The 16,931-nt window shown below is 37.7% G+C and overlaps 1 protein-coding gene across 1 annotated transcript in view; it reads right to left on the bottom strand.

The window, feature by feature from the left end:
* The window catches only part of LOC106498639 (cytosolic beta-glucosidase-like), a 69,350-nt gene that overhangs the window by 28,287 nt on the left and 24,132 nt on the right, over positions 1-16,931 (bottom strand). The window contains 4 exon segments of the mRNA XM_067297252.1: positions 1,815-1,938; positions 2,617-2,953; positions 2,955-3,411; positions 8,522-8,608. Of these exon segments, the coding sequence (XP_067153353.1) occupies positions 1,815-1,938; positions 2,617-2,953; positions 2,955-3,411; positions 8,522-8,608 (1,005 nt within the window).

Here is a 16,931-nt window from a genome sequence, read left to right on the forward strand (position 1 = left end):
AGTGACCTTAACAAACTTTATTCAGACTATCAGGAAAGGAGAAGGATTGGGAGGATAATGTTAGTAGCATTTCTCTATAAAGTTCCTTACAGCTGATGGATTTAATATTTATATTATCTTTGCATCCAGACACCCCATTCAACCAGTGTCCCACTGTGCTTGGTATTGTACAAACAGACCATGATCCAACATTATTTTAAAGTATACATATACAGCTAAGCCTGTATAAAGTTGCACTGATTACACTCAGACCAGACATGTCTAAAAGCTTTGTCAGATTGAATGAATGGCAAAGTAGGGTTCATTTCACCCAGCTTTTGATGTCCCCATATAGGCATCTACCTCAGAACTAGTCCCCTTGATTACCTTACTGTGCATGAACAGAACTATGTCAAAGAATACACACTAAGGTGTGATTCATCTAACCTAGTTTAAAAGTTTACTTTAGGATAAGACATTGTACATTGTAGAATGTCTAGATTTGGTAAATTAATCCCATGTACACTGCCCCAAACAATGAGAATCAAATGTTTATTCATTTCTTTGTATCTTCTTCAGAGAAAGTCAAATCCAGACATTCTGTCTGCAACCTTACAAGTAAATAAAACAGGGTCAAGGCTCAGACTCAAACAATGGCCCCCAGTAGACCAGAGAGTTTAATTTTTACTCCTTGACACAGCTGCTGTCTAATGCCAACTACAGCTCTCCAGCCATGGCTTGGGAGAATAGCACAACCCAGATACTGCTTTCAAAAGATAGTTAGGACATGGTCTCCCTGCTTTTGGGGGGAAAGAGAGTATAGACAGATAGATAGCAGTAGGTCCTATCACTTACTTTCAAAGCCAGAGAACGGTCCTTTGTATATTCTATTTAGTGAAGGAAAAATAATTAATTGGCCTGGATGACAAGTCTAAATTGTGACTTTGAATGAAGAGTACAGCAAGGTAGAGTTTTTAAAGGAACATTTAATTGAAGGTAAGGATAAAAAAACTATAAACATAGCAAAAGTAAAACAGAAGCAAAATAAAGATGGAGGAATGACTACAAAAACTATGAAACTATGATATTTCATTCATGACTGTGATCACTTTGGACAAATATGTCAGGGAGACTGGCTGTCATCTAAATGAATTGGCATTTTAAATACAGTTCACTCAATACATAGCAAGAAGGTCCATTCCCTGTGATTTACCTCAGAGAATACTACCAACATGAGAAAGATAGAGATGGAATTTCCATAAGACCTCTGTATTGCACCAACTTTGTTTCTATCAAAGCTAATAGTAAAACATCTTCTGAAAAAATAGAACTATGCCTGTGCTGAACGCTGTGGCTCATCCTGACATAAAGGCAGAACCTGAACTATAATGACTTAATGACCTTGCACAGGCATGAAATACTGCATGACCTCACTGAGTATGGGAGATTGTATTCTGTAAGGAATATGAGACCTTATGGTCAGGTTTTCAGGTGCACTCAACTTTATCTTTCACAATGAGAGGTATGTGACATGCACTTTTGAAGATCAGTGTGGTTGCTTTGTTCAATGAAAAACTATGGCCATGCAAAACTGAGTTTAGAAATAATATGTGTATGGAGCACATTTTCATCTGTTTCCATCCCAAGAGCAGGAAGCAGGAATAAAACTACTTGCTTTCCTTTCAGCTAAACATTTTTTTTCTAATTACATCACTTTACCCTGATTTACATGAGTTTTAGCTTCAAGAATCATTGGTCATTGCTGAATGCAAATAGGCACAAAGGAAAATTGTATTAAGTTTGCACAATTGATCTTTCATCATTTTAAATGGTACCTTTTAAAATTTCCTCTAAAATCAGCCTCAAATACTGCCATCGTTGATTGTCATCAAGTAGAGCAGGGTCACTTTGGGAAAACCCATTCTCAGTGATGTAAATTATAGGGTTATTATATGTATCCTAGAATGAGAGAGCAGAAGTTTTACTCAGAACAGATGTAAGAAAGCCCATAAAATCAGATGCATTACCCTCTATCTTTTATAAGCTACAAACTAAAACTAGTTTCATCAAATTGCACTGACCCTATTAACTTAATTTTCCATGAGCTGACCTTTTATGACTAACAATGGAAAAGCAAAACTGTGCAAATATCCATGAAGACAGTGAAATGACTTATTTTAATGAGAAGACTAAAATATCTTTCCTGCATTAGCATCTGCTTATTGTCACTGCTTCTTAACCCCTTGATACTGGCAGTCACCACACATCCCATTGCCGGTAGTAGATGCATGCCAGGAAAGCCTTACTGCTGGCATCAGAAAGATCATTTCTGGAGTTCAAAAGATGATATAACACTAGTGTGTCATTTCAAACTGTAAAATAACTATCAAGTACAAAGGCAATAAGAAAGTACTGAGGCCTCTACTCTTTATAGCTAGCATGCAAAAAGTAAATTAAGAATCCCAAGGTGACTTGTTTATTTATACTCTTGTACAATGTCTTATGCCATTCAGACGTGCTCCTCACAAAAAAAACCAAAAACAACAACAACAACAAAAAAATCCATATTATTCACTGGATTCTCAGATCCCCTCATGGGCCAGCTAGTAAAATGGTTCTGTGAGCCTTATGTCATACCTTGGTATAATTTGGAAGTCAGTGGAAATCCCATGGTACTATCGCCAACCATGAACTCCCAGTTGCAACAGGCCAAGAAGGATCCTTTATTTGTTCAGCTTCATGGTCCAATGAAATACTTAGCTTATTGTCCGTATCTTCATGGTCTTTAATTTTGCAAGAAGTGTAATAGTTCAGAGCAAAGAAGTCAGCAGTACTCATGATCACTGTTTTTTCTTTAATGAATTCTGGGAGCCTTGATGATAAGTAACTTTGATTTGAACTTAGTCCAGAAATATGGGATTTGATGATAGCTGGATACTCACCATCAGTAAATATTGTTCTCATAAACCAGTCTAAAGGACAGGTACCTTTTAGTTGCTTCTTGATCTCCTACAAAATTTGGGTCTGGAGGTTCTACCCAATCTACGTTCACAGCTATAGACACAAATCCACATTTCTTTTCCCTGAATATCTTCTCATATCTGTACCAGGATTTAGCATGAGCTTTTATCTTATTACGAGCTGCCTTGTAAGCTCTGATACAAGCTTCTATTAAAGCTGGGGCTATAACTTTTTCATAACCATCTATGCCAACAAAATAAGGCTTATTAATAGTCATCCAGAGTTTCACTCAGTCTCCAAACTTTCTGAAGCAATACTTTGCATAAATATCAAAGGTCTCAATGATCTTTTCAAATCTCCAGCCACTTTCATCTTCTAAGGGCTGAGGTAAGTCAAAGCAATACAGTGTCACCATGGGCAGGACGCCATTTGCCAGAGGGTCATTAATGATTTTGTTGTAGTAACTGATTCCTGAAAATATTAAAAGAAACAAAAAAGGGTTAATTTAATAACTTTATTACATTTCAAAATATGAAGAAACCTTACTACACATTTTTCTCTGTTCTCAAATGCAAATACTCCCTCTCCACTGTATGCTGACTGTTACAAGACCCCAGAGCTGGCAAAAATGCTCAGGACACAATGTCTTCCATCCAGGCACATAAAATGAAATGAGAATGCAAATTTTCAAAATAGATCAGTGGACAGCAACTCTCCAGGAGAAGCATAATGCTGATGGGTGCTAGTTACATGAAAATATAATCCTTTCATTTAAATGCCTGAATGGGAGCATAGCGGCATGTACAAGACCAAAATGCTTTGGAAAAATCCTGACACTTGAGATTCTGACAAATGGATTTGTTCTTAATGAAAACATTTCTTTCCTTGAGAACTGTACCTTTTAAAAAGTTTAGTGTGAGACTCAGCCAGGTAACTGAACTGGTCTTTTATGATTTGAACTCAGCTGTTTCCCCTAGGTTGTTCCACTGTCCATCATTCTCCATGACATCATCAAGACAAAGAGGATACTGCCAATGCTCTCAGTATTTTTTAACTACAGGGAATCTAGAATGGTGTGAATTCAATGGTTCCCTCACTAGATGGGATGTCTCACAAGATCTATACAACATTTATGGCTTTTCACTGGGCTCCGGTAGCTTTTAGATGGAATTTAGGGCATCGGTCTCTTTAGCTACCAACATGAATGACTTGATATTAGTTTATCCAAGAAACCAACTCTCTTCCTTTTACACTGCTACAGCTACAGACAGCTCAATCCCTCTAGTTACAAGAAGGAATCATCTCAATTCTTAAAAAGCTCAAGACTTCCAACCTTTCTTGCCCCACCCTTGACATGACAGACACCAACTGTAATTTTCTGGATGGATTGTTTAAGCTGACCAACACTAGGAAAACTTTGGGGATGTATTTTTAGAGGCTTAAAAGGAATTTAACTTCTGTTTGGATTTAGCAGTGGCTGACATGAATATGTTTCCTAAAGAACTATTTTTATGCTGCTGAGAGGTCACTAAGTTTAAATATCAGGATACTTTAAGCTCTCATACAAGCATTTTTAATTTTGCTTAAGCCCAAATACAACTGCACTGGTTTTAAACCTTCTGAAAACACTAGATATTGCAAAATACATCATAAGCTCAGGTTCAAAGAGTATCAGTTAGCTTGCTCTTTTACTAGATCTAGTTTAGTAAGTGAATTGGAAAAGACCAATAGGGGCCTTGCATTATTTGTTAAGCTAAGAGACTCCAGCTAGGAACAGGTCTCCATCACGCTGGTGGAATGTAGAAATAAGACATAAATTTACATGAAGTGCTTAAGAATCTTCGGAATCTAAAATTCAATGAAAGTTCCCAAACCTTTGCTGGATTGAAACCCGAAACTAAGAAAGGATTAAGGAAATTGAGAACATGGAAGAGAGGAGGACGATGACGAAAGGAAGACATGGTTGCATAGACTAACAAAATCTATGATTAGGAAATTATGTATGGTTTGGATTATTATCTTTAACAAATTGTGAATTAGAGATTTTTTTACTCCAAAACAGGCCGCTTGTTCATGAGTAAATAAGTTAGTACTATACTGGCTTCTTCCCATGGGTTTTTAGGTTCAGCTTACTCTGTATTGGTATTTTAAAATGCCGACACAGAACTCTATATTACCTTATCCTGAAAAGGACAGTGTTAGACTTCAAATTATCCTAACTTCAAATGGCTGGTCTTAAGGATTTCTGTCAAGCTGCTTTTCTAATACAACCCTTACTGTAACAAGCAATTATGAACCCCAGATTGAGAGTGCTCCTTCCTGTAAACAAACGGGTGCATACACACCCTTTATCACAACAAGACTCAATAAGTTTGTTTACACAGTAATTCACTATAAATCTCACAGGTAGTTTGCTTTTGCTTCTAAATACAGCACCACAAAAACTCATTAAATTCTGAGAAGATACATGCCTGAGAATGCACCCATGTAAAAAGGGATCGAATTCATCAGAATTTTAATATTTGAAAAAGAAAATTCTTGCAATTTGCATCCAGTTAGGAGCAAATTCACAGTCTGTTACTACTGCCCCTGAACAGTGACCCATTTCACTCTAGTGGGACTGGTCATGTGTTAACTGTTTGCTGATGGGACTGTGAGGTTTACTACACAAACTTAATCTGGGGATAATAAAAATCCTTCACAGGATTCTGGTACAGGATCCTGTTTTACCATATTTAGAGCAGTGGTCCCAAAAAGAAAATAAAAGTTTCCCATTCTAATTTTCAGATTATATATTACTTAGTACAATTTATAACATTTAAGTGCAACCAGCTGTCATTTTTTACATATCAATTAAACACCAATAATGGAAAAGATTTATGCTTTGTGTTAGAAAAAGAAAGAGAAATATAACCACATCCCTGAAAAATGTAAATGTCAAGTCAAATTTCCAAATTGTTTCACACTTTCCAAAGTAGTCTGATTTCATTTTTATGGCTATCTCTGTAGGTCACCTAAAAGAAGAAATACAGAAGGAAACTTTCTTCTGGGGAAAGTGCGTACACACGGGTTGGGTTGGAGACACTCCAAATGTTTTGGGATTATAGACATTAAGGAACACATTGGAAAATGAAGGCTTGTTCTTCTCTCCTTTCCGTCTTCTTTCCCCATCTTGATTCTCTACCTTAATGCTGAAGTAAGGCATAACACCAACTCTCCTAGATATAATACCCTTATGCCTACTACTTCTGTCCTCCTCCATACTGACATCTAGTGTTTAGTAACTAACTTATTCTCAGAGCAGCTTCTAGGGTAAAAATAATTGTACAGAACTACTTTAAAAACAAACTCAGGATAAGTTTTAACCTAAAACCTGATATTTCTTATAAATAATACACCAAGAGGATTGCTGCTGTAAAAGAACCCCCCCAGACCCCATGAGTTGGAAACAGAAGGATTTTAAAGGTTTTCAAATGTCCTAAATTTTAGGTGTGAAATTGGTAGTGAATCAGTTGGTGTGAATGATTTTATTTGAAAGGACATTGCTCTAAGCTTTCTAATTCTTCACATGCTCTTTGTAAAAATGTTTATATAGAAGATGATGGCCTTTCCTTGCTACGCAGTTACAATTGCTTCAACAGATCACTGCACAAGAGAAGTGAACTCCTGCCTAATGAAAACTGGCCTACTTGGAGTTCCTCCAATGCCCTTTCGCTAAATGTAAAGTTCATAATATTAATCAGGCAACTGCTTATACTGGGGATCAAGTGAACATTTTCTAAAATTATAGCTGAGTTTTGTCAAAATGTTAGCTTTCCTTACCAAGTGCATTCAGAATGTCTGCTTGCTATCTCACACTCTGACATCTAAATAACAAAGCCTGTTCAGTAGGGGGTTCGGTGGCGTACATACAGTGCCTGCAGCACTAGCTGAAGGAATCTAAGTACAGGGAAGAAACCACAAGTACTCAGCCAAATATAAATTCAGTGTGCCACAAAACGCATTCCTGGGGAAGGGCAAGCTGTGCTAGTAAAAGCAGGCTGTATGTTGTAAATTTTGGTAGCAAAGGTAAAGCTTCCAGTCAGGCCTCTGTGGGACACTGGCACAATTTTGCAGTCCTGCTCGGCAGGGGAAAATGGCTGCTTGGCCTGTTTACAGCAGATTCACCAGCCCCCCCTTGTGAATTCTTGAAAGAGAGGCTCCTCCACTCTCTGGTGAGCAAGGTAATCTGCAGGACGCAGAGGCCAGACTGCTGCCTGCTTCAACAGCTGAAATTCTACATGACCAAAATTCTGCAGAGAGACACTGCTTCTGCTGGTATTCTCCTAGTACAGATCAGGATAACCTGAAGGAGCATTTTTTAAGAAATCCTTTCCTTTGCAGCCTTCCATCTTTGCCATCTTCAAACCAGTGGGAGAAAAGAATTGCTGAGGCAAACTCTGCCCCAGAAGTACAAAGATACATATCTTCTTGGTTGAAATGAGATTCAGAAGAGTAGGAGATAGGGCTGAGATTCAGAAGTTCATCCAAATCTACTTTACTTTGTTTTCGTTGGAACATTCTCCCGCCAGCATACAGGAAGCCTCAGCTAACTACCCTGTTTCTCCTATCCTCTCTGGTTCAGCTTCAGTTCCTTTTATTCTTCATAATTCCCTTCATTGCTTCTTTCTTCTATTCCCTACATTGTGCAAGCAAATCTGCCCTTTTCTTTCTTTCCATAGTAAGTCACCTTCATCTTTCCCCCCAGTCTATACCAAAGGAGTTAAAAAAACAAACCAGATGTGCAAAAATTTTATATCTGACATTTAGCAATCTGACCAGCCTGTTTATATGCTGCATCCCTTTTCACTTACATTTTTATATCACTTGCTGAGATTGTGAAAACCGTTCGCTTTGGAACAGGGACTGTCTTGTGTTTGCCACAGAACTAAGCACAATTGCTAGCCGAGTATGAAGAATTCCCTCTAATTTTCTAACGAAAATATCTGCAGAAATTCTGTCTCTCTTATACAGTGTAAAACAGTAGATGTGGAGTTCAGTACATCTGGCTATACTGATAAACTATCTAAATGTATTGGCCAAATAAGAGATTTGTCTATTGTAAGCCATCCAAAAATATCCTCATGGCTAGGATCCCTGTAAGTATAAACATTCTGATGAAGCAAAGTGATTCAGAGTTACAATTAAAAAAACTGGAGTAAGCAAAAAATACATAGGAAACATAATACTAATCCTATCCCAAAAGACTGTGCTATCCAAGGGGATCTAGAATATTAATTAGTAAGTTGTTGCAAACCTATAAAAATCATCCCATAATTACTCTGAAAAAAGTTGCAATTTCAAAGCTACACTGCAGAATAGTATACTGGATTAATTATGCCAGACTGCAGCAATAACCTTGAATTAAAGCTGCAACCTTCTATTTTTAAGAAACAATTGCCTTTCTGGTTGATGAAACCTGTCGTCCCATCAGGTAACAGACGTGACCAGGAAAGAGAAAAGCAATAATGAGTCAATCCAAGCTGTTTGATACATTTCAAATCTTCCTCCCACAGAGTGTAGCTGCCACAAGCTACATCACCAGTCTGGTTCTTGAAAACTCGATCTCCTCCCTGATGGGTGAATGTGTCCCAGACATTAGGGCCTTTTCCATCTGCATTCCAGCCTCCTGATTGAAAAACAAAACTTGGTTGTTACACTTTTGACATCAAAAGACATATGTTGAATGTAAATATTTATCACAAAGCAGGCACAAGAATCTCAAAATCTTATGAGCAAATCAAGCAGCATTCGCTCCCCCTCCCCCATAGCATTTGAAGTAACTAGGAATTTTCAAGCATTAGTATATATTTGCATTAGGTTTTGCATTCATTCATATTTTTGCTTGCTGTTAATTATTTGAAAATTCTGTTTCAAAAAGCACTCAGAGTTCTGACGCACTTCATACTTTCTTAGCCAAAAATCAGATACTTGCAACTCTTGAAATACTACACATTTTCACAAAGGGCATTTTCTAATGCAACTTCCATCCATAAATGTAAAAGATCAGTCCATATCAAAGAAAGCCTTTGGGGTATGAGAAATGCATCCAACAAATAGGCACTTATGGCTTTCTGGATGTCCTTTGAAAATCCTGACAGTCTGTTAAAAAGAAAGGAATGCCATTATGAGCCATGGCCCTAGGCATATACAAGATGAATTAATAACACAGCTCTGCAAATCTTCTGCTTTTCGCTTAGCCAAATGTTCACAGAAACGAGTTTTGTATGTTCAAAATTCCTTCACCACTTTCTTCACTCCCATAGTTCTGAGAAATTTTTTTGCAGTTCTAAAATTGAGATAGAGGTTACCTTTAAAATATTTGAAATTTAGCTACTGTTTGAGATGTGACATTATACGGTATTTAAACCAAATAAATGCACCTTTCTTCATGACAAGCTTCTTTATCTTTCCAGAACCATGCTGTAGCCCAGGCAAACACTTCATTTTTAAAGTGGAGAGCTCTGTAAACTTACACCCCTGCAAAGTGCGATTTTATCATAAAATTCCAAATAACCCCCAAATTTCCAGCTTCATTTACCAGCAAGATTTTTCAGAGCTCCACTGAATGCACTGTCCTGGGTTACTCTCTAAAAACTAAAATGACATTGTGTGTTAAAATCATGTATAAATTAAATATCAGTTGGGTTGTAAGATTAATAACTATATAATAGCTACATATCAATCCTCAATAAAAGTGTTTTAATAATCAATTAGTATCATAGAAATTAGAGATGGAGGAGAACTATTAGGAGGTCATTGAGTCCATCCCCTGCCAATGCAAGATTGCTCCCTTAAGTATATTCAGTACTTAATACACATCTGTCTTATTAAATCTAAGTTTAATGCAAGGTTAAGCATATTGAAGACACTTAATTTAAAGCATTACTAAAATCTGTAATATCACTTCTGTAACCTAGCTTTTCAAAGATCATTGTCACATTTCATGTTCTTTACAGAATTTTATCACAGCACACGAACACCAATACATCTACATTTGGTTGATCAGTAAATTAAACTCTTATAGGGGACAACCTTCAAAGTAGGTCAATTTTTAGATGCAGACAGTCTGAGTTTCTCTGACTCTCAGATCTTATCACTGACTTTGTGCTCTGTCTGAACGTTCCTCAGAAAAATACAATAATAAAATTTTTCTATGTGCTGCTTTTGATTTCAAATACGCCTACTGAAAAAAACAGTTGGTTTTTGGGGAGTGCATAAAGGAATAAATAATAATAATTCTTTTGTGGTATCTAGAATTTAAAAGTCTTTAACAGCAGATTTCCTGCAATACATTTGAAACAGTCGCCCCAATCTGGACTATGATATGGTTCCTTTTCCCTAGGGTTGTGGTGAAAAGAAGCTAAAAGCTGCCCTAATGGGCAGCTAAGACACTTTAATTTAAGTATAATCAGTTGGCACAGTGACTGAACTGTTACTTTTTTGCCTGCCTTCCTCCAGCAAAGGTGGTAGGAGGGAGGGGGAGACGCATCTGATTTTCAGTGGAGTACAACTGTACTACTCTGGTGGTCATTAGCCAGTATAAAGCCCTGACCGGGGCTGTGGCGAACAGACCCACTTTCAGGCAGGCTTCAGATTATTCTTAGAGCCCCTCTGTACAGTGCTGAATATCTGAGCTAACTAAATAAGTAGAGGAAGCAATCTAGCCACAGCAACAGAAAGCTCCACGTACGCTAATGTATTCTGCTGAGCCATAATTAGCCTGCACAGAGCTCTGCACTGCTTCCGCAAGCTTCAAGGCTTGCACCTTTAAGCTTGCTCAGAAATCTCTATGCTACATACACAGCAGTTCATAGTGTAGACATACACTGACTTTAGTTGGCTTCAGGGCCAGAAAAAACAGTGACGAGGAATTGATTTTACATTTCAAACACAGAGGTGAGACTTAGCTATCAAATTATTACATATTATAATAATGTCATCAAATGATTAAAATCAATTACCATGTAACATGCTGATGGATGTTCCTCATTCTCTACAGTTATTACAATGGAATAAGATAGAATATTTTTTCCTTTGAAATGAAGCTAGTGTAGAAATATTACTGATCAGAGTATTTAAGTTTTCATGTACCTTTCCAAGTTACATTTTTTTCTAATTCAGTTGTACTTTCACCTTTTGGAGTGACATTGTCTTGGCCTGGTCTCTGCTCAGAAGGTGAATTTTTGTTTGAATTAATGCAGTTCAACTATCTGGCATGAGAAAGAAGTGAAGAAAACCACTTTTACCATTATGAGAATTTTTGCAACTTTTCCCTCTTTCCCCCTCCCCCCAAAAAATCAAGCAGAGAGCTGAAATTTAGCATAGAAATGGCCCTCAGTAAGAAGAAGTGCCTTTGAGTGTTCTGGTGCAAATTGATTTTGATTTGACTGAGTCATGAACCTTTGAAATCTGCACTTTGAGCATGCAGAGTACAATTGGTATGATTTTTTAGCACTTTGAAATATACGGAGTGAAGAAGGTTGTGCTGTGCATAAATACATAGCTGACAGTAAAAAATAAAGTAGCCTGTCAGCCCTTGCCTTATCCACTGTGTATCGTGTGATACGTGCAACACCTGAGTTTGGACTCTTCAAGAACTATTGCTTCAATCATGCTGTCTTTAAGTCAGAAGCTGCAGTTTCCCAAGCTTTCAGGGGGAGGAATTCCCTGTTGAGTTTCTTACTTCTGTGGGAATAGGGTCATTTGAGTAGTGTCTAGATCACATTACAGATTTTTTTTAAGTTTCTCCCACTCAGAAGCCTTAGGAAAGCTCATTAAAATTACATTAAGAGAACATTAAAGTTGCACATCCAGCCACTCAAAAGGCAGGAAATTATAATGTCATTCTACACGCACACACAATTCCCATTTTAAAAATCAGTTAGTAGAGCAATGCGCATTGCAGGACTCAAATTAGAATCTGGCCCAGCATATTGATTCGCAGGGAACGCAGAGTTGTTCAGTCTATTAGGTGAAGCTAACAGAGCTCATTAAAAGGTTCCAGCTATGGACAAGTATTCTTACTTTCAGCAATAACCAAGAACTAAAGGCTACATCCTCAAAGACAATCTGAGATCTACAACTCCCATTTAGGTACTGAAATCAATGGGAGGTAAGTGCCTGTACGCTGCAGGGTATAATATGAGAAAATCTGATCTATATGTATTTTAAAGGTCCCTAAACACACATTTATGAAGAGATAAAGGTTGGGATTATGGCTGTTGGGGTCCCTATACCTTTTCCATTCCCTTCTCTGCTACATGTTTTCATATGACGGTGGGCAAACCATTTTATCAGTGTCTCCCTTCATTGTTTGGAACATGATATGCATCCTTGGGGAGGGTCTCCACGAGTCTAGCTGTTAAGCTCTCAGTTCACTGTTTTTCATACTCCTTGGAGACGAATTCCTTACTGAGGACTCCCCTGTCAATACCAACATCTGATGAGGTAGTTCTCCCATCCATTCTGTTTGGGAATATTTGATAGTAATCTACTTAGATTAGCTCTAGAAAAAGGAAATAATCAATGACTATTGGGAAATTACTTATTTCTGCTTTTTTCTCTCACTCTCAGTAATTATTGAAAGGTTCCTTCTCCCATTATATAGTCATATTCCTGAGATCTGAAATCTTTTTTACTCTCTTCTTACTGCTCAGGCCAGAAGGATTTAAAGGAAGTGCTACATGGATTTGCATCAGATTTAGCATCTATGCAATGAGTCAAAGATCAAACACTCTCCTTCCTGGATCCAGATTTTATGCTTGTGTTCACTTAAAACTCCCTTAACACTTTGACAGATAAAAGTTTATACTTTCAATTTGATATGCTGCTGTAGCTGCATCCCAAGCAAATCCAACTGGAAAAGCAATATGCTCTGGACACCAGCTGCAGGGGACAGGAGAATACATTATCCAGAACTGTGGAGATCTGGGCTTGCTTTACAGACAGTGGTTTCTGGCTAGCTCACTCCCACTTGGTACAAGCAGATTCTATACTGAAAACAAAAATAAACCCTAAGCAGTTTCACACACTGAAAGGTAAGCCATGCACCTTGCACATCTCCAGATTAAAGTAGAGAGGTTCAGGCAGCAGCGCAAAAGCCTACAGCAGTCACAGTAAAAGGGCTCTATCTAGGACAAAGCATCAGAACACAGAACAGGTTTCTGCTCGCCTTCTCTTGACCTCCCCCTATCTCCCACCACCCAGAAAAGGACTTTGTGGAGCTTCTACCCAACATAAATTCTTTAGTCACCTGGCAAAGAATCATTTCCAGCCCTTTTGGTAAGCTCCAAAAATCTGCTGTCTCTCTTCTTTTCTGGCATCAAATTAGTATTTTTCTCTCCAAACACCAAAACAATTGGCCTGACCATGCTGCAGTAGGGGGGATGGGGGTGCTTTAACCAGGACATGTTTAGCCATGAAAAATCAGTAAATAGAAGAAGAAGATTTGCATGGGAGTACAAACAGCTACCCTTCTCCTTTAACATCCCACAGATGTTCATTCTTTCTAGAGCAGCAATGACAACCATATGGCATGTGTGCCCGAATCAGCATCTGCAAAACAGCCCTCAGGTCTCTTCCTCTACCCTCTGTCAGTGCTACTACTGCTCTCTTGGCAGCACGCTGAGAGGGAAGCAGCAGCAGCAGGAATAGGCTAGATAAGCTTGTAACAAGTGGAACAGGCTGCAAGTGGTTTACTGTCCCTCCCCCAAAACCTGCAACCTGTAAATTACCTTCACACCTGGCACACTAGATGGCACTATGGCAAGTTTTGTTGGGGGGGCGGTTTGGGACTTACGGGCATTTTTTTCCCATTTCTTATATTACCATAACCACACTGCTTTTGCTAAGGTCAGTATCTGCATTTATTAGACTACTAGGCAATAATGCCTGACCGCTACACTCTTTTCTTCTTAGTTGGTTGTGTGGTATTATTTAGGTTTGCGTGCATCTTTTTGATTTTCAAACCTTTCCAGATGAGGACTTACCCCTGAAAAACATTAGTAACGTTTTTATTTTACACTGAAAATACGACAAACACTAACATACACAGAAGAGCCACTAACATAGTTAATACACATATGTTTGCCAGAAATACACACAATGGAAGAGTCAGCTTATTAGGAAAAAAATTTTTGTAGAGTTGCAGAGAAGCTGATTTAATTCTGAAGTGCCCATTACAGAACCAGACAGCGCAGATGCAATGCAAAATGAATCAGGCTTTCACAGCAGGCAGACACTTCCTCAAGTGTCTTTCAAAGGAAAGGTAAAAGCTCCATGAATACAAAGGAACAAAGGGGGGAATGAAGCACAACATACAAACTTGTTCCCAAAACACATGCTGACACCCGGTTTAGACAAACATACATCCTTTATATGTTTTATACAAATGGCCCAAAACTGATAGAATGAACTAATTAATGTTCTCTGGTTGAAGCAGCTTCCTCATGAGTATCCTAGTACAACACCAAAACTCCTAAAATCAAAAATTATAAATTAGCACCTGCTGAATATCTTTCAGTTGCAAGCACTGGACAGCTAACAATAAAACTCATCAGGGACCTCTTAAATAATGATTAATAGGTATTAATGAACTAGAGCAATTATGCATATTTTTCCATCATTGAATGTTATTGGTAGGTACCTTTGAAAATGTAAGTGACATTAAATCTTTTCCCAGAAAATCATACAATTCAATTTCACTGGAGATATAATAAATATGTAACACAATAATAGGCAGAGAGGGGCAGACAGGAGATAGTAGCAATAAAAACCCAATAAGAAGTTTTATAAAAATGCTTAACCATAAAAACAAGGCTAAAAAGTGTCACTGATGATTTCCTGGCAGGAATCAACAGAGACAGAGATGGGTTTTAGGAGAGATTGAGTGGGAGGAAAATATTCCATAAGCAGTCTGGGGAAGACTGAACAAAATTTGCCTCAGAGGTGAAGGCAGATTCACAGTAATGAGATAGCAGACTATGTCAGATAAGTAGGCAGATACTGAAAGATGCAGAGCTTCAAAATTCAGAGAAGCTGAGTGTATGGCAGCTAGTCTCAAAGTCTTCTGGCAACCCAATTTCCAGATTTGTGACCTCACTTCTGGTCACATTTCTGGACTCATGAACCCACTTTTTGTTGCAGAAATGAGACTTGCAATTATATTTCCATTACACCCACTGCAGGTCATGACTTTAGGATGCAAACCACTGAACACTGGTATTTAATGCCTGACTGATTCAGTGTCATTCTTATTTTGGCAATTTTCCCCACATCTAATAAACTCAGCCCAACCGAAAATTCAATATTCCATTGTTTTGTCCAACTCATATAGGTCCAAAGCTGAATCTAATTAATAAGAACCTTCAGTTCTACCCAGAGGCAAAATTTTTCCAGACTAGATTTAGGGTTTTTTGCTTTTACATTTGCATTAACACAGACTGTAACTAGATGAGCTCAAGCCAAGTCTTCCCTGGAAAAATTGAGCAGCTCTTGGATATCCAAGTGTACTTGGATAAAAATATTTTTTGGCAAGTCAATACAGACCAAGAGTAATTGGCCCTGATGCTAAAAGTTGGCAACCTATCTTTTCTAAAAAGGTGGGTATTGTATTAAGATGAAGGATGAACAGACTTTGGTGTTGGTCCATAAGGTCATATGGGATTAATCATTATCAGAGGTGATCTTTTCCTGACTGAATCTATGTTTCCTAACTTCATATTATAAATAATTTTAATAGTGTTTACTATGGAATTTAGAAATTAAATTTCACAGTGAGTGTGAAAATTAAACTCGCTTTCCTGAAATTGTAGAGTGCAGGTACAGAAGAAGGATATAGCTGCTTTGGAAGCAAGATCATATGTCTTTGAAACAGCCAAAGACAGAAGAAATTCACATATTCAGTGAGTTGTCTTTGAAATTGCTACTCATAAATTTAGCTTCTATCCCTGGCAACATAATAGAACAGCTATTGAGAAAACAAATTTACTAAAACACTTTGAAGTCTGCCAGACAAACTTGATTTTTTTTTACAGTAATACAAAATTAATGAATGGAAAGCAGAAGCTATACTGTCGTGTGTCTGAATTTTAGCAGTATACTATCTCCTTTAGGATATTTTAGCATTGAATTTAGGTGTTCTTAACTACCTTATAGAGACAGTTTCCACCTTACACTGGTTCTGCAATAGAGGACTCCTAACTTTGATTCTCTAAATTGAGCCTAAATTAGAAGCCTCTACGAGCCTGTTGATTAGCCTTTCTTCTCCCATCTCCAATGTGTCAGAATTCTGTTCCCAAACTTAAATCAAATTGGAAATGAACTATCATGTTGACTGAAATGAAGGGTGATGACAAACAATGAAGGGTAATGATAAACAATAACTTTGAAGGGAGGCATTTAGTGTGGTACACAAAGATTAGTATTACTTCTGATCTCATTTAATAGCTTCAATAATGAGCTAGAAGAGGGAGTAAATGGTACATTAATGAAATCTGCAGATCTATTAAACTAGGAGGAGCTGAGCACACTGCTGAAAATGGAGAAATAATACAAGGGGTCATGGCAAGATTAGAAACACAGGCAGAATTTTGCAATCAAATTCAGTTTAGAAAATAGAAGAATATCTGGGTTAAAAAAAAAGTGACAGATGGTAAAAGGTGAAAATCTGGAGAGCCGTAATGCTGGGAGAGATTTAAAGTTAAGAATATCAGAAAAACTAGGCAAGAATTTGTAACTAAGCAGTGGAAAAAAACAGTGAAATTTGGGCTGTATATTCAGAACTGATAGAGAATAAGCAAAGAAGTAATGGCTTATCTTGAAACAGCTCTTGTCCCTTTAGCCCTCTTCTGGAAGATGCATTTAGTCTGGGCACTGAAAAAACAGACTATCACTCAGATGTTTAGAAAAAAAAACAGTATTTTTTGCAGCTACAGAAATTCTTCCAAGAA

This window comes from Apteryx mantelli, chromosome 5, assembly GCF_036417845.1.
Source record: "Apteryx mantelli isolate bAptMan1 chromosome 5, bAptMan1.hap1, whole genome shotgun sequence".
Lineage (NCBI taxonomy): Eukaryota > Metazoa > Chordata > Aves > Apterygiformes > Apterygidae > Apteryx > Apteryx mantelli.